At 63.2% G+C, this 21,280-nt stretch overlaps 1 protein-coding gene across 5 annotated transcripts in view; it reads right to left on the bottom strand.

Moving 5' to 3' along the window:
• The window catches only part of PEMT (phosphatidylethanolamine N-methyltransferase), a 40,670-nt gene extending 20,210 nt beyond the window's left edge, over positions 1-20,460 (bottom strand). Inside the window, exons 1-3 of one of the 5 annotated variants that reach the window (XM_045586442.1) lie at positions 20,412-20,460; positions 19,798-19,854; positions 10,677-10,784 (exon numbers count right to left, since the gene is read on the bottom strand). In XM_045586442.1, the coding sequence (XP_045442398.1) occupies positions 10,677-10,769 (93 nt within the window). In that variant the 5' untranslated portion in view covers positions 10,770-10,784; positions 19,798-19,854; positions 20,412-20,460. Of the gene's footprint in view, positions 1-10,676; positions 10,785-19,081; positions 19,258-19,500; positions 19,643-19,797; positions 19,855-20,411 lie in introns of those variants that run through there. The other 4 variants (XM_036451900.2, XM_045586441.1, XM_036451901.2 and 1 more) reach the window with 4 other exon arrangements.
• Between the last annotated feature and the right edge of the window lie 820 nt (positions 20,461-21,280).

Genomic DNA, 21,280 nt, shown 5'->3' on the forward strand with positions numbered 1-21,280 from the left:
CCACAGCGCCCTCCCCGCCAGCACCAGAACAGCCAGGGAGTCTAGCAACACCTAGAAACTTCTCTGTGGCTCCCTTTATTCTCTTTGCCTGTCTTAAGAGGTGCCATACTCCAGCCACGGCAGGAGATGGGCTGCCCTGGGGAGAGTGGGTTCTTCCTCTCGCCAGAGCAGGCGTCCTCAAACTTTTTAAAGTGGGGGCCAGATCACGGTCCCTCAGAGAGCTGGAGGGCCGGACTATATGAACTACTAATTCCTACTGTAACACCTCGGCTGCGCTCACTGCCCAAAAAACCTGGCGGGCCGGATCAGACTCCTCTGCGGGCCGCATGTGGCCCGCGGGCCGTAGTTTGAAGACGCCTGCTCCAGAGTCTCTGTGGGCTGAGAGGCAGGCTGAGGCCCAGAGCAGCCGCAGGCTCCTGCCCCACCCCCTCCTGCACTCCTCTGGCAGACACAGCTCGTGCAGACAGCACAGGAGACCTGCGCCTCCGCCTCTGCCTCCGCCAGCAGCCAGGTCAGCGGGGCCTCTGCCCCCGTGACTGGCGACGTGCCTGCGGCCAGTAAAGAGCTGAAGGTGCCAGCATCCCGCCTGCCCCGGGACGGGCTCTGCCCCGGGACGGGCCCCCTGGAGCTGGCTGCCGTGCAGGCGCACGCCCACAGGTGCGGCCTCTGCGCAGGTGAGGGCGCTGGGCCCCAGCAAACGGCCCTCCCAGGCAGCAGCTCAGCACCGTCAGGACCATTTCAGCTGGTTTTTAAGACGAGCTCTCAGCACAGAAGTGGAAGCAGGGGCATAATATCGACTCACTCAATTCATTCAGACGACATTTGGCGTGTGCACGCTGTGCGTGGGGGGCTTGGGCGTGGCCACTGCAGCATGTGCACGCACACTGACGGGCACTGCATCATCCCGTCCGGGGACCAGGCCGCTGAGCCTCACGAGGACCCGGTGCCTCACCGGCCTGCCAGCCAGCAGCAGGTGCAAACTGCTCAGCAGACCCACAGAGCACTATCCCACTCCCACCTCCGGGAACCACCGGACTAACCGGCCTCTCCTGGGCCAGGACTCCTGGGTCCAGGGGGCACATGCAGGGACCCAGAGGCCAATGCCAGGGCCAGAACAGCCAGGGAGTCTAGCTGAACATGGGGCGCCCTCCCCATCTCTTCCCTTTCTCTTCAACCTTCCCTGCCCCTTCCTCCAACCACAAGGTGAAATCACATGATCAGCAGGGCCAGCAGGCAGCCTGGCCCTGACCAGGCAGGCCCAGGGAGAAAGGCTCTCTGAGCAGGCGCAGCCGTGCGCATGCGCATCTCCTCATCACCCTCCCGCCCTGGGGTGGACCCACAGTATCTCAGACGAGGGAATGAGGCGGGAAGCTGAGGTGGCGCTTGGTCAGTGCTACCCACAACGTGGGCCCGGGCGGTCAGCCCCCACGCTGGGAGACCCAGCCCTGCCCACCCACAGCCGCGGGAAGGACCACACCCGCAGGAAGGACTACAGCCGCAGGACACGTCCCAGCAGAAGTCCCAAGGCAGCCAGGCTTCAGGGAGCCGCGGACAGAAGCTGGCATTGCGCGGGGAGAGGCAGAGGGAGCGTGCCCACTGACCAGCCCACTCCAGTGGCCCCATCCAACCTGCGCACCGCAGCCCGCCGGCTGCTTGGAGGTTGCAGCTGAGAAAAGTGGTTCAGAAAAGTCCCTGTGCTCTCCAGGGGCCTCAGCTGGACAGCATCTTGGCAGGACCGCTCGCAGGCCTGGGCCCTGGCCCATCCCCCAGCTGAGCGCGTTGGACAGGGAGGATTGGGGGGACGGTGGGCAGGGCAGCCTGAAGAGGCCAAGGACAGACGTGAGGACACCTGCGCCTGCTCTGTCCCAGGAGAGGCATCCCTGCCAGTGGCAGCCCAGGTGGCAGCCCCACGAGAGGCCCCGAAAGTCCAAGTGCAGTCATAAGATTGACACAGGAGGCAAACACAGCCAGGAAGCCGGGCTGTCAGAAGCCAGCGCCGGGCACACACGTAACCCAGGCACCAGGGGGCGGGGCCACAGGCCGGATCCCCAGCAGGTTCTCCAAGGGCCTCTCCGGCTGGTAGGCCCTGCCGCCTGGCCGGGCGTGCTGCGGGTGAGGGCGGTGTTGGCCGGCCTCTGGGGCGGTGGGGAGGTGGGTAATGCACAAGTGGGAGCCGCAGTGCCGGGCCCACCTGTGAGCTCTGAGCGGGAACTGGTGGAGCAGCCTCTCTGGCTCCAGCTGCTACCGCTGAAAACTGGGAGCGCACCCTCTCCCTGCAGGTGCTCCTGGGGAGAATTCAGGCCCAGCCTCTGCAGGTGCCTTCCCGGCAGCTCCTCCTGGGCCTGGAGCAGCCCTCCCCGATCCGCCCGAGACAGCTCGCCCAGCCTCGGGCACCCACCCAGGATTCTGCTGGCGCCTCGGAGCCGCGGGCAGATGGGTGGCCCGTCCTGAGCAGGGGGAGGGGGTGCGGGGCGAGCAGGGACTCTCTGGACAGGAGGCGTGGGGCCGACACCGCAGCCCGTGGGCATTGCTGCTGGTGCAGTCAGGCGGGCACCACCAGCAGCCGATGAGAAAACGCTGTGGAGGGCGAGGCACAGGGCAGCCCTCAGGAAAAGGGAACCTTTAGGCCCAAGCAGAGGCCTGGCCCAGAGGCCATTGAAGCCCATGAGCAAATGAGATTAAGAGTCGTACACAGCCTCTCCCAGTGTTTCCCAGCACCACGCAGTGAACGTGCTCCTGACACCAGCTACCGAGGACTGCCTGGGCCCCTGTTAACGCTCATCCCTCAGAGCTGCTCCCGCGCCCACCTCAGGCGCCATCAGTCCAGGCGGGCAGCTGCTCTAAGCCACAGCATGCGCTGGAGGCCCACCCTCCGCAGCTCAGGTACCTGCCGGGCGCCCACAGCAGCCGAAGGAGCTCCCGGGTTCTGGTGGAGGTCTCAGGAGCTGCCCTGGAGGTGACGCGCAGGGTGGGGGAGGCAGGCAGCCTTCCAGCGCAGGCACCAGCCCGCCCCCCCCCCCCCCCCCCCCCTGGACGGCAGCGGCTTCCAGCAGGAGACCAGCTCCCTTCCCAGGGCCGCACAGCGCTCCGCCCCGGGAGCCCCAGATGTGATGCGAGACCAGCCGTGCACCACACAGCCGGCCCCGCTTCAGCCGCCCGTGACGCTGTCCGGGCTCAGGCACCGGCTGACTCCCGGGAGGCGGCCCTCTCGGCTCTCGGGAACTGGAAGGGTCTGTGGAGCTCGGCGCCGGGAGCGGGAGGAAGACCAAACGCGCCGACTTTAGACCTTAGACACCACCCAGAGGGGACGGCAATGACTCCATCTCACAAGCCCCCACGCCCACCGCCCCTCTCCTGGGGCAGCTCCGCCTGGGCACGCCCCCACTCCCACGCTGCCCCCTCTTCTCAGCGAGGGGGCCCCGAGGAAGGACGACTGTCCAGTCCTGTGGGCCACCCACCCACACCTGCTGCTTGTGCCCCTCGCGGCTAGCCAGGGCCCGTCCCAGTTGCTGCCCTCCTCCCCACCCTCACCCCAAGGGGGCTGCCTCCCTGCTGCACAGGTGGGCCCACCCAGAGATTTTCGGGGGGAGGGGGGACAAAGCAGGAACGCGCACAGCGAGTGAGCGGCAGGGGGCACTGTCCCCGCCCAACCCCACCGTCCTTCAGGCTCCCACACTCTGTGCGGGGCTCCCTGGCTGGGCTGCTCAGCTCTGGGTCCAGTCCCCCTTCGTGGCCTCTGCTCCTACCCAGTGCACACCCCAGCACCCCGGCTGAGCTCCCGGCCCCACCGCCACCCCTTCTTTGGTACCCACTGCTAGAATGTAGTCTCAGGCTGCACGGCCCCGAGCACAGCGCCAGCCCGGGGTGGGACTCACAGGGGGGAGGATGGGCTGCCTCCTGGGCGACCGGCAGACCGGAGCTCCGAGGCCGGACTCCCGGCACACAGGCCCTGGCCAGCAGGGCACATACAGCCATCCCGAGACTCCCTACTCCGGCTAAGGAAGGGGTCGCAGCTACAGAAACACTCTCCAAGATGCGTTGCTATGGCCACAGACGTCCGGGTGAGATTTGGGAGGAGTGAGAGCCCTGGGCCCAAAGCTGGGCAGTCACTAGGGCAGAAGTTTCCACTGACACAAGCCTGACGGGGCTGCTCCTTCGAGCCAGCTAGGACACTGGGCACTCGATGCTCCATGCCCTTTCGTACAGCCGCCCCCCCCCCGGCCTGGCTGCTGGACAGCAGACCCGAGATGGGGCAACGGAGGCCCAGGGGAGCGGCTTTGTCAGGTCACAGAGCAAGTCTGAACCGAAACCGAGCCTTGGAAATGGTTCACAGACTCTCCTGGACCCAAGACATAAGCTGCCAGCGGCCAGGGCCCCCTAACTCCTGGGCCCCGAGGACAGGTGAGGGAATGGGAACCTGCCCTGCCCCCATGGGGGACGGATCTGAGACCACCCTCAGCACACCATGCCCAGCAGCCGCCCGCTGCGCTCAGCCACGTGGGCCCGCACCAGCAGCTGGCCTCGCGGCGGCAGCACCAGGGCGCGGCCCGGCGGGAAGCTGTGCTGGGCCCGGCCCCGCTCACATCTAGCTCCAGAGCAGACCGGGCTGCTCCCAGCTGGGTGACACAGGGAGTGAGGGCAGCGGCGGAGGCAGGGCCACCTGGGCAGGCGTGGATGGGAGAGCCTGATCCCTTCCCTCCCTTTGTCCACACTGTGTCACCCCAAGCTGACCCGGACGGAGGGGCCACGGCACTGAGCCCACGCGCTCGGACACGAGACTCGAGGTCAGTCCCGGCCGATGGCACGAGGCTCCCGCAGGCTCCCGCGGCCCCACAACGCCACTCAGAGCGGACAGACCGACGGGCGGGCAGCCAGGCTGCCTCCAGCTCAGACACTCACCTGCACCTGGCTCAGAGAGAACACCCGTACAGAGCCAACTGCAAGGCCATGGTCCCTAATGACAAGCAGCAGGCTGCCCAGCCAGGGAGCCAAGGCCAGACACAGCACTGGCTCTGTAGGAACCCAGCCCGAGCGAGCTGGGGCCAGGAGGCCCGGGAGGGAGGCCAGGTCCTGGGTGACAGCAGGGAAGGGACAGTGTGGCCGGTGGGAAGGGCCTGTGCTCTCAGGGCCAAGGCCTCCGTCACTGCCCTGCTTCCAGGTTACACCAGAGCCCGTGGCAGCCGCCAACAAAGCCTCACCCACAGAGCACTCCCTCCTAGCCCAGAGCCCGCGGCCCAGGGCCCACTGGTGTGCGGCCAGATGGGAGCAAGGGCCTCAGCCGCCTGGTCACACCCCATCCCGTTCTCCGCCTGTCTGCATGGGACACACATGCACGCTCACCGTGCACGCCCACACACACGAGCACGCGCGCGCACACACACACACTCACTGGCACCCACACGTACCGGCAAACTCCAGCAGAGTCAGGGATGCAGGCCAGCTTTTGGGATCCTCCCTCAGGGGACCTAGGCCTGCCTCCCCCTCCTGCGGTCTGCTGACTCCTGCCCCCTGCCCCCACTCCCCCCTCCACCCCTCTGAGAGCCCAGCGGTCCCCTCAGGACACCGTGCAGCCCCAAGCTGGTGCCCTCAATGCCCGTGCTCTGCACCTGTCCTCTAGCCGAGCCTTATGGTTCACCAAGCCCCAGCTCCCAGCCTGCACTTCCCACAGCTCATGCCGGCCTGCGGGCCAGCACCGGCCGCCCGAGTGGGACCCGGGGAGAGAGGGGGTCCCAGCGCTCCAGGGAGTGGTGGGACCTTAGCTGACGGCCTCACTCATGGAGAAACCGGGCAGAGGGCACGCACCCAGGGATTGGTGGACCTCTCTCCCGGTACCTGGCTGGTTCCCTCGCTTCAGCTTGAAGTACCCGCAGGGCCAGTTTCCCCGTACCCGGGGGGACCCCCCCCCCCCCAATGCTCCCCTAAACGAGCCCATGGATTGCTGGCTGTGCACCTGAAAACGGAAACTGAGGCAGCACGGCCAGTGCAGGTGTGTGCAGGGCAGGCTGGGCCTGGGAGTGGAGGGGAAGCCTCGCCTTGCCCACAGCGCCACCTACTGTCCTGCTGCCTGGCTCCTTGCAGAGCCTGCAGCCAGGAACTCAGACGCCGTGGGGGCCACCAATGTCTGCAAGATCACGCTCATTCTGCCTCGGACCCCCTGCCCCGGCCAGGCAATTCCTGGAGAAAGAGCCGCCTCCTCCCAATCTCACCGGGGGAAGGGGGGGGGGCCTCATCCCCTGGTCACCCCCAGGGGAGCGAGCCAGGCCTGTGGGCCTCCGGCTGCTGCAGGGCCTGTGAGGGGCCTACTCATTAGCCACATGCCCCGCTGAGCACACGGGCTGCCCGAGCCCGGCCGTGGACCCCCTCAGAGAGGGCCTGCGGGTGGCTGTGGGGGTCATGGGCCGCACACTGCCCCTGGGTCTCAGGGAGAAGAGCGAGCAGAGGCCTGGGCACAAGCCAGGCGTGCTGGGGACGAGGACAGTCGGCCAGGCTGGGCCCAGGGAACAGCCTCAGAAGCACCCTCAACGCCAAGGAACCCACTGCCAGGCCTGTCCCCCCTACACTGTCCCGGGGGCTGCTGGAACCCCTGCACGCTCCGGGGTCTCCCGTGGAAGAGTGAGGATAGGTCACCGTCCGTGAACCCCAGGGGCAGCCGGCTCCGAACGCTCAACGCCGCAACCAGCCTGGATGCCAGGACAAGCAATTGGCCTGCAATGACAGTTACGGCACCACACAGTTTCTTTTGTGAACAATGGACAGCCATGTCCACGTCGGGGCTGGCTGGCATGTGACAGAGGGAGCTTCGGGCACCGCCAGGGCGTGGGGGGGGCTCCCCAGGGCACGGGGCCGCCACTCACCTCTGCTGAAGGCGTGAGCAGCGCCGGTGCTTCAGCCCAGGCCCCCCCTGCGCATCAGGTGTGTGAGCGACCGCTCCAGGGCGCCTCTAAACACCGCCCCCCGGCCCGCCCGGTGCCGGGTGCGAGCCCACGGGAAGCAGGGCCTGGCTCCACCACAGAGCTGCGCACACGGCCGGGTCGGAGGGCCCAGAGTGGAGGGCACACAGCTGCCTCACTCACACAGGGGCGACTGCGCCCTCAGGACCTGGTAACGTCTGGAGCCCAGCATGGCATCGCCAGCGTGGCAGCCCTGACCAGGGTGGGAGCAGGACGGCAGGAGCTCGGGAGCCCTGGGGGAGAAGGTGGGTCACCCAGGGGTGCCGCAGGGGGCCTCTCAGGCAGGCCAGAGCGTACACTTCCCCTGGGCCAGGCGGCCGCTGAGCGGCGCCCGCGGGGACCGATGCCGCCGTGTTCCCAACGTGCAGCTGGGAGAGGTGACGCGGGGGCCCGTGTGCAGCAGGCGGACTGTGAGGGCCGACGTGGGGGCGGACAAGGAGCGAACAGAGCCTGGAGCTCCACGCGGCCCCGCACCTGGGCTGCAGCCTGAATGGCAGCAGCCAGGGAGCAGGAAAGCAGGGGTGCAAGGGGGCAGGGAGGGCCTGCTCTCCCAGAAGCCCCCACATAAGCCCCTGACGATCTGGGTGGGGCCCGCTGCTCATCCGGCGGCTGCCAGCCCAGACCCACGCCGCCCGGTCTGCTGTCTGCTGCGTTGTCCCCCGTTGTCCCCCTGCTGGTCAGGACTCTCCCACTTGCTGATTCTCTTCCCCAGATACGTGAGGGCTCCCTCCCTCAGAGGGCAGGCTCCTGCTCCAAGCTCACCCCTGCCAGTCCTCCCATCGCCCCGCTCGCTGCCGTGAGCCAGGCCGGGCCCAGGCCACGGGCTCCTGCGTTCAGGAATGAGCTCAGGAAGCGGCCGAACGAGGTGGCAGAGGTCTGAGGCCCTCACTGTGACACTGACCTGAACCACGTGACACGCACCAGCACAGCACCCGGCCCGCCTGGTGCCTGGTTAGCACAGGACCTGTCCCTGCCCACCTGTGGTTCACTGTGCCCTCTGCTCAGGCTGGGATTCTCGTGCCCCCACCCAGAGCTGGTCCGCCCACACACACCCATGGCTCCTGCCCGCCCACCCAGACCAGGGCCTCCTGCCCGCCCACCCAGACCAGTGCCTCCTGCCCGCCCACCAGACCAGGGCCTCCTGCCCACCCAGACCAGGGCCTCCTGACTGCCCACCCAGACCAGTGCCTCCTGCCCACCCAGACCAGGGCCTCCTGACTGCCCACCCAGACCAGGGCCTCCTGCCCGCCCACCCAGACCAGTGCCTCCTGCCCACCCAGACCAGGGCCTCCTGCCCGCCCACCAGACCAGTGCCTCCTGCCCGCCCACCCAGACCAGTGCCTCCTGCCCACCCAGACCAGTGCCTCCTGCCCGCCCACCCAGACCAGTGCCTCCTGCCCGCCCACCCACACCAGGGCCTCCTGCCCACCAATCCAGACCAGGGCCTCCTGCCCGCCCACCCAGACCTCTCGCTCTGTGACACCTGGCACCATGTGGCTTCAGAATGACCTCCCAGCACGTGCTGTGGAAAGGTCTGTGCGTGACGCCGTGTCCTCAGGGCGCTGGGGACTGGTCAGGCTAGCCCGAGCGCCAGGAGAACCGGCGTGACCACCGGTCAAGGCCAGGCTTGCAGGGAAGGCGGAAAGACCATGATGTCTATGCCCCGGAGCTACAGCCGTTTCGCACCCCCTGCTTCCTGCGCTGCTAACAGACCCACAGGCTGGCACCGCTGCTTCCTGCGCTGCTCACAGACCACAGGCCCGGCTCCCGCTGCTTCCTGCGCTGCTCACAGACCACAGGCTGGCACCGCTGCTTCCTGCGCTGCTAACAGACCACAGGCTGGCACCGCTGCTTCCTGCGCTGCTCACAGACCACAGGCTGGCCCCCGGCATGGGACGTTCACGGATCTGACGCCGGAGCCCACCGCCGGCTGCGGCCCGGGGAGAGCCCTCCCTGCCCTCCCCGCGCTGAGGGCGCTGGCGGCACCCTGCTCTCCGAGGCCAGCCCGCACTGCCCTGTCTCTGCTCACCGGCTACCCCTCATTGCGGGTAGGACACCCCAAAGCCCAGGACTCTGCCATCTCAAGAAACCCACTCAGTCACACCCTCAGAGCACCCCACCTTTCGGGCACAGAACCGTCACAGGGTCCTGCTGAGGCTGGACAGATGCGGAGGTGGTCAGCGCGCACCCCGCCACCTCCCTATCTGCTGCCAGAACTGAAGAGTGGGGTGGGAGGCGAGGGGGCGCCGCACGCACTGCCCACTGGCCAACCGCTCCTGTGGGGAGCCCAGCAGGTCAGGGCCAGGGCAGGGGGAGGGGGAGGCGCCCCCGGGAGGCCTGCAGCAAGCTCCGGCCCTCTGGCCCTCTGAGCTCCCTCCCTCAGCTGCCCCCCTGGGGCAGCGGCCTCAGGCGGCCCAGGGCGTTCAGGACAAGGAACAGGGCATTCCCGGCGCAGCCCTTCGAGGCGCGCAGCCTCCCCGCCCCCCGCCCCGGTGTCCTGGCGGACGGACGCCTGACTCGGGAACATGTCCTGCTCTGCCCCTGGGACCGGTGCTCACCTGGAATGAAAACAGTCGGGAACAGGCTGTTGCTAACACTGAGCTACACTTGATGGAGTCACAGCGGCTTGGGCTCTGCGTCAGCAAACCCAGCCCCAGCCCCAGGACCCCGCATCCCCGGGACTCCCCAGCCCAGGGACCCCACAGCCCCAAGACCACCCAGCCTCGAGACCCCACAGTCCCGGAACCCCTCAGCCCCAGGACCCCCCAGCCCAGGGACCCCCCAGCCCCAGGACCCCGCAGCCCAGGGACCCCGCAGCCCCAGGACCCCGCAGCCCAGGGACCCCGCAGCCCCAGGACCCCGCAGCCCAGGGACCCCCCAGCCCCAGGACCCCACAGCCCCCCCCAGACCCCACATCCCCCCCCCGGACCCCACATCCCCAGGACCCCTGCAGCCCCAGGGACCCTGCAGCCCCAGGACCCCCCAGCCCAGGGACCCTGCAGCCCAGGGACCCCGCAGCCCAGGGACCCCACAGCCCAGGGACCCCGCAGCCCAGGGACCCCACAGCCCAGGGACCCCACAGCCCAGGGACCCCCCAGCCCCCCCCAGGGACCCCCCAGCCCAGGGACGCCACAACCCTGGGACCCCAGCGCAGCTCCCAGCCCCAAACACTGCTCTCTTCCATCTCTCCCGATGGTGCCCTGGGAGAGCCGGACCCCAAGCTCCAAGCGTGCCCCCACCTTGGGCCAGGGAAAGGCTATGGCAGGAGGCTTCCTCCAAGGCCGGGGCCACCGCCCACGCCACTGCCCAGCCCTCTCCCCTCCCCGCGTGCCTGCCCCTCCGGCGAGTGGCGCCGTCTCCCTCCTCAGTCCTCAGAGGCTCATTCCTGCTCCCCGCTGCCTCCAGCCAGCGGTGTGCGGACCCCTGTGCAGGAGGATCCTTTCGGAAAGCTAAGGTGTGCGGGCGTGAGAGGGGAGAGGGAAGAAACCCTACACCGAGCCGTCCGCCCCACCCACTGAGCACCTCGGGACGCCACCAGGAGAGCGGGCAGCGCCCTGGGCACTGCTGCCCGGCGTTCCAGCAGCCGCCGGGGCTGTCTGGCAATGCCAAGGCCTGGTGGGATGCCCAAGGCGAGGGGCCTCCCTGGCCCACGTCCCCTAACTGGATGCCACCTCCTGGGAAGAGGAAGACCGACTGCCCGCCAGGCCGGGCGCGGTGGGTGCTTACCACATTCCAGAAGAGCGGGTTGAAGACGATGGCAAGGACGGCGGCCACAAAGCAGGGCTCCCAGGGGTCCACGTAGCCCAGCAATCGGGTCATCACGCAGAGGTCTGCCTGCAGGGACAGAGCGTCAGCAGGCCCGCCCCCGCCCCGGCCCCCGCACGGAGCAGCCGCTGGGAAAGGGGGCTCCGCACACCGCGTCCCAGGCTGCTACAGGGCGGGCTCATCGCCCGGCAATAGAGAGCGGAAACCAGTCAGCTGTGCCGGCCTCGGGCCCCAGGAGCACAGGGAGCGACCGCAGGGCTGGGCCTGCAGCGGCCGAGGCCCAGAGCACCGAGGGGCCGGCCGCGGTGGGGAGAGATGCAGACGTGCCTCCTCTCAGACTGAGTGACAGGCAGCCCTGCCTGAGGAGGCTGAGCCCAAAGGTGGCCATGGAGACACTCCCGGGTGGCCATGGGGACTCGCCGTGCGTGAGCAAAGATCTCGGGTCGCACGCTCGCCGTGAAAATGTGTCCATTGACTGAAGAGTGGATCAGACGCTGTGGCCCATTCCTAACAGCTCAGAGACAGAATTTAGCATAAACTAGATAGACATATGTCAACATGTGATATTCTGAAAAGCATGTCCACTGGCCACGGCCCGCTGCACATTCCAGAGCAAACGCACCGCCCTCGGAGCCCAGCAGCCGCCCGCCCCGGAGCCTGTGCCGCCCGCCGCCTGGCGTCCGCGGGCCGGCAGCACCTGCAGCGGGCAGCTCGGCTCCACACGCCTGCCGCCCGGCCACTCGGGGAGGGCCGTCCCTGACGGTGGGTGTCAGCAGCACCCCTGGCCCCCACCCCTAAACGTGGGTATCTCTCTCCGTTGTGACAACCCAAAATGCCTCGAGACATGCCCAAATGTCGCCCAGGGACAGAACTGCCCACGGCTGAGATCCCTGTCTCTAGGCACGAGCTGGACACTTTCAACATGGGTTTTTGGTGTGTTTTTTTGTAGCTGAAGAAACTGCTGAGCTAAAGCCAGCCATCAACAAGGGATTTTTAAAAAATATTTTGTACCGATTTAAAAGAGGAAGCCTCAGAAACACCAACAACGAGAGAATCACTGTAAGAGAAGTCCAAGTCCGTCCGAGTTCTGATCTTCCCCGCAATGTCTACTTTCATGGTGGCTTGGTTCTGTTTTGTTGCTTGAGGATATAGAACATTCTAAGTATTGTCTCCCGCGTCTGGGGCGGGAGGAGAGGATTCTGCTTTCTTATTCTCAGCCAGGGCTGCTTACTGCTCCGACAGAGAGGCCTGGTGTGCCTGGTGCGAAGGCTCCAGTGGCCTTCCCGGCCACAGGGGGCGCCCTGCAGGGTCCCCACTCCAGAATAACCCACCTGAGAGGACAGACCTCCCTCCTCTGACTGGACGGACAGAAAATAACCAAACGGGGTCAGACGTGAGCAGAGTGGAAGTCCATCAGCTACCCCTCACCCCATGAGCCGCCTTGGCTAAGGGAAGTGCCCCTCCCCCATCCCCGACCTCACCCAGCCACGGAGGCCCTGGCCTCCTAAGGAGGGACCCGCAGCCACGGCTGGAGCTCACGAGGACGCGGGGACACAGGTAGGAGCGCTCCCTGCCGCAGCCGGATGCTCCCGGCTCGGCTCCTGCACCCGGGTCTGGTGAGGAAGGGCCCCCCTCGGTGGCTCTGCCGAGGGGCTGGGACACTGCAGGGAGCTGCCGGCCATGGGTCACGGCAGGGCCACATCGTGACATCCAAACACACGGCGGCCCGGAGTCAGTCACATGACCACCGTGAGATCCACTCTGACACAGCAAGGGCGGGCGGCCCGGGGGGCGGGGGGCGGGCCCCAGCAGGGCCCTCCATCCCCGCAGAAGGCATCCTGGAAGCCACAGCCCCTCCTGCCCCTCCCAGGGAGCCCACATGCCCCTGGCATTCTCAGTGGATTCGGGCAACAGGTACCGGCCAACTTTTGGTGAGAAGCCTGTGCCTGGCGCGGACTCAGAGCAGGTGTTTTGCACCCTCACACCGGGCAGGAGTTTTACACCAAGGTGGCCCCTCGGCTCACTTCCTGCTCTGCCCGCTCGGACAGTCTCTCTGGTCAGCCCACAATACAGGCTAGAATCAGGGTGCTCCCACCCCCCACCGGCCCGCCACACACACACACACAGATAAAAAGCAGGGCTCCGAAACCAGTCTCAGCCTGGGTTTCCTTTGGTGAAATGGTGATGAGATTGTCCCCCAAGGTCAAGGGCGCTTCCAGGGCCCAGGCGCTCTGGCCCTCCCTCTGCTGACGCTAACACCAGCACCCCAGGGAAAGCAGCAGGGGCCTGGCCGAGGAGGGGCCCCGCCAGCTGGAGATCCTCTGAAGGCAGCGGCCGGTTGAAATGTCCACTGGACAGCGGTCAGCTGCGGACAGTTTCTGGAAAACACTGCTTTCAAGGGTCCCTAAGTCCCATGACCAAAGGAGGCGGCCAGCAGCTGCCCCAGGCCCCCGGATCCGTAACTCCCTCAGGACCGGCAGGTCTCCTCCTCCTGCACCCAACAACTGGGTCTCGGGCTCTGAGCACAGGCTCTGATGGCTCCCATGCTCCCCATTTGGGCCAAAGGGAGCTCTTCCTGGGAGTGGAGTCTGTGGAGGAGCCTGTTTCCCACAATCCCCGTCTCCTCCTTGGCTCCCTCCCCCCACCCCCAAGTCACGGAACCCTTGCCTTGACCGGCACCAAGGGCCCAGCCGAGCCGACGAGGTCAGCGCTGCTGCCTGCACGTATGCAGATGCACACTGTGTGCTCAAGGCAATAACAGCAAGAAGTCAGCTGGTCTCTGGCCAGGGACGGTGCCAAGCCCTGCCAAAGGCTTCAACGAGGCAGGCAGAGAGCGGACCTGAAGCCAGGTTTGCCCCAGACGGGCCCAGCTGGACTCCGTAAGCTTAGGCATGCCCCCGGCCCTCTGCAGACCTGGCCACGCGTCTCCTCCGTCAGGGCCGGCAGGAGGCGGTGAAGGCTCACAGCACCTGGCACTAGCGAAGCTGGCAGGTGTTAGCTGTTACGACGACGCCCTTCAGTCCATGCAACAATCATAGGAGGCACACCCATTTTTCAGATTAAAAAACTGAGGCTAGCCCTAGCTGGTTTAGCTCAGTGGACAGAGCATCAGCCTGCAAACTGAAGGGTCCCAGGTTCAATTCCAGTCGGGCAAGGACCTTGGTTGCGGGCACATCCCCAATAGAGGGCATGTAGGAGGCAGCCAATTAGTGATTCTCTCTATATTGGTGTTTCTATCTCTCTCCCTCTCCCTTCCTCTTTGACATCAGTAAAAATATATTTAAAAAAACAAACAAACACAAAACTGAAGCTAACCATGAAGCACAGACGGACAGAAATGAAAGGTGAGAGACAAACCCACATCACAGAGACTTTCCCCTCCCCTCAGCGACAGAGCAGAGAGGCCGGGGCGGGGCCCTGAGCCACCACCAGCACTGGCCACGGTGCCCACAGAACCCCACAGAAAACACGTGCCGAGCACGCATTCTGGGCCACACAACAGATACTAAACTTAAAAGAATTAGAAAGCATAAAAGTATGTTATTAACCTGTAACAGAATTACACTAGAAATCAATAACAGAAAGATACTAGTTAAGTATAATAATCCACGGGTTAAGGGGAAATTTAAAGTGTTTTGAACTGAACAAGAATACGAAGTATCAGAAATTGTGGGATAAGGACTAAGATGGAAATCTATAACTTACGAAATTTGTGCACTGTGGGGGGGTCTCTTAGCCCAACCTGCACCCTTCTGCAGTCTGGGCGCCCTGGGAGATGTCTGACTGACAGCTCAGGCCTGCTCCCGCCAAAGCTGTCAGGCGGACTCCTTAGCGCTGCCTTGAAGGCCAAAGAGGCTAACACCACCACTGCTGCCCTCACCAGCAGTGAGCCCAGCTCAGGGCTTCTGGCTGGGTGATGCTCCCCCTGGTGGTCAGTGTGTGTCATAGCAACTGGTCGTTCACCATTCAGTCAATCCGCATGTTAGCCTTTTATAATATAGGATATTAATTTTAAAAAGTCTCAAGTCAGTAGCATAAGCTTTATCCATAAAATGTTAGAGGTACAGGAGTAAATTAAACTCAAAGGAAGCAGAAAGAAAAAGTAAAAGACCCCAAGTCAATCAGATTGAAAACAAAAATAGAGATGGAGGGAATAAACCCAAATCTTGTTCTTTGGGAAAAAATAAAACCGAAACAGTGCTAGCCATCCTGACCAAGGGAAAAAAGGCCCAAATGACCACACCAGGAATGGAAGTGGAGCATCCCATAGGCCTCGAACATCGTGGGTAACAGGGCCACCGAGAACACGCTCACACCACAGCCCAGCAACGCGGGTGAAACGGCCCGTCCTGAAGCCACGGCCGCGACATCCACTGCAGACAGAGCCCCTCAGCTACTGGAGGAGTTGAACCCAGTTTGGAACCTTCCAAAAAGAGAGCTCCAGACCGGAAGGTTTCATGGGACAAACCCTACTTAACACTTCCGGAAGGAGTAACACCCGTCCACAGACTCCCCCGGATACGGAATGGAGAACTGCCCTCGTACACGAAGAAGCCAGCATCACCTTAATACAGAAGCCAGACAAAGACACTACAAGACCTCTACAAACCATATTCCTTAGGAACATGCCCGCCAAAGTGAGCCGCGCGCACACACAGGACAGCGTGTCAGGCCACGGGGGAGTCGCCCGGGAGTGCAGAGCTGGTCTGACCATCAGCAGAACGAGGAAAGCCGGGTGGACTCCATAGAGGCAGAAGAAACGGGCCCCCCAGGTGTAAGCGACTCCCCAAGATCAGGCCGAGGAGCCCAGGCCGGGGCTTTGACTCTGACCCAAAGAATACTTCCGACCCAGACCATGTCCTGGGAACCTCGCAAATTAAGCCTTCCAGTGAAAGGCCTGGCATTTATTCTAGAAGAGTGAGGACACCAAAAGGTTTTTAAAAACACTTTTGTATTGCGCTAGCTGATTTGGCCCAGTGGATAGAGCATTGGCCTGCAGGCTGAAGGGTCCTGGGTTTGATTCTGGCCAAGGGCACAAGCCTGGGTTATGGGCTTGATCCCCAGTGGGGGGTGTGCAGGAGGCAGCCGATCCATGATTCCCTCTCATCATTGATGTTTCTCTCTCTCTCTCCCTCTCCCTTCCTCTTTGAAATCAATAAAATATATTTTTAAGAAAACACTTTTGTATCGCAGGCAAGCCTCTGGCACCGAAAGACAATCAACACATTCCAAATCCGCCACAGCTCAGCCTCCAATCACAAGCAGCCTCAACACTCCGGAACCCAGGGCTCTGCCTTCTGGAGGCTGCCTGAGTTGGGTGGGGGGGCACTCTGTATGAAGCCCCTCTGCATCCTGACCCCACTTTGGTCCTCGCCAGAGCCCCACCACTATCCCCGTTCTACAGACCAAGAAACTGGAGGGCCCTGGGACACCTACAGAGTGCCACCACCCATCTGCTCTCGGGGAACAGGGACCTGATGTGTGCGCATAAATCCCCCCTCCCCCCGGCCCTCCAAGAAGCCAGCAGCCCTAGACTCCACTGGAGCAATCTTCTGAGTCCTGGGGGCACTCCACCTAAGGTCAGCAGGTTGGCGGCCCCTGCTCCCACCCATTCTGCATCCCAGGGAGCCTTGGTCCATGAAGCTACAGCAGGTGCACGCCACCCCCCAGCAGGTGCCAAGACTGCACCACTGGAACAGGCTCAGAGAGCTGGCTAAGGGTACTGCACCCAACAGCCGCGCTGCTCGGCCACATGTGCTCACTAAGCACTTAGTGCTACATGAGTCGTATCTTTACATCCTGGGTCAAATAACATGTAATCTCATCGAGAGAACCATTGATTGGCTGCCTCCTGCACACCCCTCACTGGGGATCGGGCACACAATCCAGGCATGTGACCTGACTGGGAATCAAACTGTGACCTCCTGGTTCATAGGTTGATGCTCAACCACTGAGCCACACTGTCCAGGTGGATGTACCATATTTTTGTTTAATAATCCATGGAAGGACATTTTGGTTGTTCCCAGTTTGGGGCTACTATGAATAAAGCTGCTGTGACATTCGTGTATTTTTTAAAAGGAATATCTTCACTTTATTTGTTAAAATGCAGCTACTAGAGAAGTTTAAATCAGAAGATGGCACGTATTCCTTCTAGACAGCCGCCAGTGCTCCGGCCCCTGAGCCAGCAGCCCTGGCTGAGGAGGAGCCCTGAAGCTCCCTCAGGCCGGGGACTGGCAGCTTTTACAACCAGATTTTGATTGAGGAGGGAGGACAGCTACCACATAAAATACATTTATGTGTTGGTTTATTTTTTTGAAGAAAAATATCTTGGCAACAGGAAGCTTAACTGTACCAACAAGGGCAGGAGTGAAAAAACTGAACCTTAGTCAGCTAGGGTCACTGCGCTGGTCCGTTCTGGCCAGCTCTGGGCAAGGCCGCCAGGGCTGACCCTCACCTGCGCTTCTAAAGTGTGTGTGTGTGTGTGTGTGTGTGTGTGTGTGTGTATTGGTTAATCCTCACCAAAGGACATTTTCCCATTGATTTTTGAGTGGGAGAGACGGAGGTGGAAGGAAGGCAGGAGTGGAGGAGAGACACATCAATTAGTTGCCTCCCACACGTACCCCAACCAGACCCCCAACCAGGCCGGGACCCAACCTGCGCCTCAGGTATACACCCTTGACTGGGAATTGAACTTACGACCCTTTGACGTGCAGGGCGGTGCTCTACCCACTGAGCCCACTGGCCAGGGCCACCTCCTGTTTCTAAGTCTAGACTATAGGCCTTGCACAGACACCTGAGGGCAGGACTGGCCCTCCTGCAGTTCCACTCTTTCACACGGGCACCCACCCCGGTGGGCACTGCTGAGGTCCTGTGGGCATTCCAAGCGCACTTCCATCTGCGACGTGCTGTGGTAGGAAACACACTGACCACGTGTGTCCGGGAGCGGATCCCCCGCCACCACCGACCACGTGTGTCCGGGACGCTCAGAGGCACTGACAAAGTACCATCCTAAGAGTCCCATCTGTGGGCTCACCCTCCGTGGTGGCTCCCCGGCTGATGCCCTTGATCTGGTGCTCCTCCCCCGGTCGGTCACTCTGGGACAGTGCCTGAGCGTACCCGCATGCTCTACCATCCATCCACCTGCACGCTACTCCTTTCTTTCTTTTTTAAATATATTTTATTGATTTTTTACAGAGAGGAAGAGGGATAGAGAGCCTAGAAACGTCGATGAGAGAGAAACATCGACCAGCTGCTTCCTGCACACCTCCTACCGGGGATGTGCCTGCAACCAATGTGCATGCCCTTGACCAGAATCGAACCTGGGACCTTTCAGTCCACAGACCGTCACTCTATCCACTGAGCCAAACCGGTTTCGGCAGCTACTCCTTTCTTTAAGAAATACATTTTATTGATTTCTGGGAGGAAGGGAGAGGGAGACAGAGAGAGAATCATTGACTGGCTGCCTCCTGCAGGCCCAACACTAAGAATGGAGCCCACAACCCGGGCGTGTGCCCTGGCCAGGAATCCAACTGTGACCTCCTCGAGCTGCATGTTATTCTTAAGGAAGAGTTTACTAAAAAACAAATTTAAAAAATAATAAAAAACAGGCATCATCCTCTCTCCTGCTCCCACCACCCTCTGCAGAGCCCCGACTCCCACAGGCCAGCTCCCTCCGAGCTCCGCCCAGCCCTCCACCACTGCACCTGCCCGGGGTCTCAGCACTCCTCCCCGCGGCACCGACCCGTTTTATCTCCTTCAGAAAGTGTTTCCGGTTTCCTGTGTCCCTCACTAGAAGGAAAGCTGGTGTCCCCCACACAGGCTCTCCAAGCCCAGCTGTCTCCGCGGCGGGCGGAGGGGTGGACGAGCCGGCGGCCGCCGGGAGGGCTGACTGGAGGGAGACGGGAGGCCTCAGAGGCAGCTCGGGGGGAGGGAGGCCGCAGGAGAGGGAAGCCACTGGAACTGGGAGCCCGGGCAGACGCCCGGGGCTGCAAAGGACGCCGCGGCCCGGCGAGCAGCCAGACACCAGCCGCCGCTCCGCGAGGCGGCCGCCGTCCGCAGCCCGCGCCGCGGGAGCCCGCGTGGGCGGCCCCACCGCCGCCCCACGCACAGGCCGCTTCACGCTCACGCTGAGGCTCAACCTCAGAGGCTCGAGCCTCATCCCAGCGCAGACCCGCCACGCCCCGCTGAGGCTCCGAGCGGCCGCGCCACCGCAGGGGCCCCCTCCCGCGCACGCGCACACGCTCTCCCCAGCCACTCGCCTCGCCCCGCCCCCGTTGCCTGGTGACGGTGGGCCCGCCCACCAGGCGTTGGAGGAGACTCGGTCCCGGTCCCGGCCCCGGCTCCCCGCCGGCCCACCCGGACAGTACCTGCCTGAAGTCGATGTTGCCCAGGCCTCCGCAGCAGTCGGGCCCCGCCACCGGCCTGCTCATAGGCTCTGCTCCCGGCAGATCCTCTGCCCTGGGGACCGCCTCTGGAGGGACCGCGCGGGGGCCTCGCAACCACCTGCCCCAGGACCGGCCCCATTGCGCCCGGGAAGCGCCGCCTGCCGGGGCGCTTTCCCGGTGACCCAAACCTCTCCGGGTTCCTGGGAAATGTAGTTTCTCGTCCCTGCGACGCACCACTTACTTGGAGCTTTGCGAGCCGGCCTCTTGGGGAACCGGGAACTACAAGTCCCGGGATTATACGCTGCAGGGACCGCCGGTTCCGAGGCGGAATTGCGGCAGTGTCCGCTGGGGTTGGGTCTCCCGCCTCGTCCCTTTGGTCCCGGCTCCCGCTGCCAGCCTACGTGGGGTCCGGTCCTTGCTGGCGGCAGCGAGGCCAGAGGCCAGCGGCTGCGGGTCGCAGGTATAAGTAGCTTCCCGCGCAGCCCCCGCGGCCGCGGCCTTGGCCCAGGCTCGGTCCCCGCCCCCTTCTGAGACCTGCGTTTGCCCAGAGGCGGTGCAGGCGGCGCACCCCCTGTAGCCTGCGGCCAAGGCTACTGCTCCGGCCCACGGGCCTCCGCCCCCAGGCCTCCAAGATCTTGGTCCCCGCCAGAGACCTCCTCCACTCTTTCGTTCCTTCACTCATTCTCTCATCCACTCACCAGGGATTTGCGGCGATACAGTAGCCAACAACGCAAGGTTCAGGCCCACGCTGACTCCTAAAGGAATATGAGACAAAAACGAACAAAGGATTATGACTTGGATAAGTACTAATGAAAAAACGGGGCTAAGAGTACCAAGGGATAGATGCCAGGCATGCGAAGTGTGGTGTAGGGCAGACTAGCAAGAGGGAATTGGGGGGACCTCGGAATCCAGAAACAGCTGGTGGCTGCGGAAGAGGAAGAGTTGAGAAAAGTGGATTTTAGATTACTGGGTCCCAGGAGGGCCTCTTTTGTAGCCGGGCATTACATATGTACATAAGAAAAGAGACTTCAGAGACTCCCATATTTTGCCCCATCACCCAGCCCCTGGGGATGGGACTTAACCAAGGCCAGCTGCTTCCTGATGGAGGCTGCTCCCCGCTCTCCCTGCTGACCCTAGCACCCACCAGTCCTGAGCAGGTCACCCCTGTGCTGACTGCTTTGCAGAAGGCCCACCTTCACCACACCAGGCTGGGCAGGCTTGAGAGCTGCGCTAACCAGCTCTGTGACTTTCAGTTTTTTTCTAAGTAAAAGGACAAAACAGAGGGTAAAACTCAACACAGGCCTGAACTCACCACATAGCTAGGTAACCACTGTCCTTAACAGGGCTGGGTGCGTAGTAGGTGCTCCAGGGCTGGTTTGCCTATGACCTTTGTTACAAGGTCAGGCGATGCCCCTGGGTGGCCTGCTGGAACCAGAGCGGATTCTGAGCCCACCGAGGGGGAGGGCTCTTAGGGAGCTTCCCCCTCCCCCCATCTCCATGTCTGCTTCACAGAAGCCCAAGTTCCCCTGGCCTACCTGGCTGCCCTGTTGTTTTTTTAAGCCAGGAAATTAGTTTTTGTGTGTTTTGTTTATCTGGAACAAAGAAGGTAAACATCAGAGGTCAGACCAGAGCTGATGCAACTAGAGGCACCCACTCCACCTCAGCCTGCCCCCCCCCCCCCCCCCCCCCCGCCCTGTCTGTGGCTTCCAGAGGTGGAAGCCAGAATACAGCTTCCAGTGTCAGGGCGAGTTCAGATCCAAAGCCTCCTGCTGAAGAGAGTTCCGGCAGAAGCCGGCCTGGCCTGCAAATCCCCTGGTCAGAGCTGTGGGAAGCCATCCAGGCCAGCCTCTCACTAGACTGTTTGGTTCGGGGCATCCCTGGCAAACAGGGAAGTCACTTGTGCTCACACACTCAAGTGGCGAAGGCTCACGCCCTCTAAGGCGGTCTGCCCCCTGTTTATTCATGGCACAGGCCCCGAAGACTTAACAAACAGGCCTCCGGCTCTGTGGACAAAAGGGCCATATGCTGACCTGGCAGCTCAGGAGAGGCCTGGTTGGCGGTCTTGCAAAGGATGTCCGGAATTAAACTTTAACTAACAGCAAGATGGTGGGTAGTCATGTCCTAGGCCTGTATCTCCTGACAAGGTCAACCTTTAGTTTAAAGAGCTTGCTGTCTTTTTGC

Source organism: Pipistrellus kuhlii, unplaced genomic scaffold (genome assembly GCF_014108245.1).
Source record: "Pipistrellus kuhlii isolate mPipKuh1 unplaced genomic scaffold, mPipKuh1.p scaffold_m20_p_23, whole genome shotgun sequence".
In the NCBI taxonomy this organism is placed as follows: Eukaryota; Metazoa; Chordata; class Mammalia; order Chiroptera; family Vespertilionidae; genus Pipistrellus; species Pipistrellus kuhlii.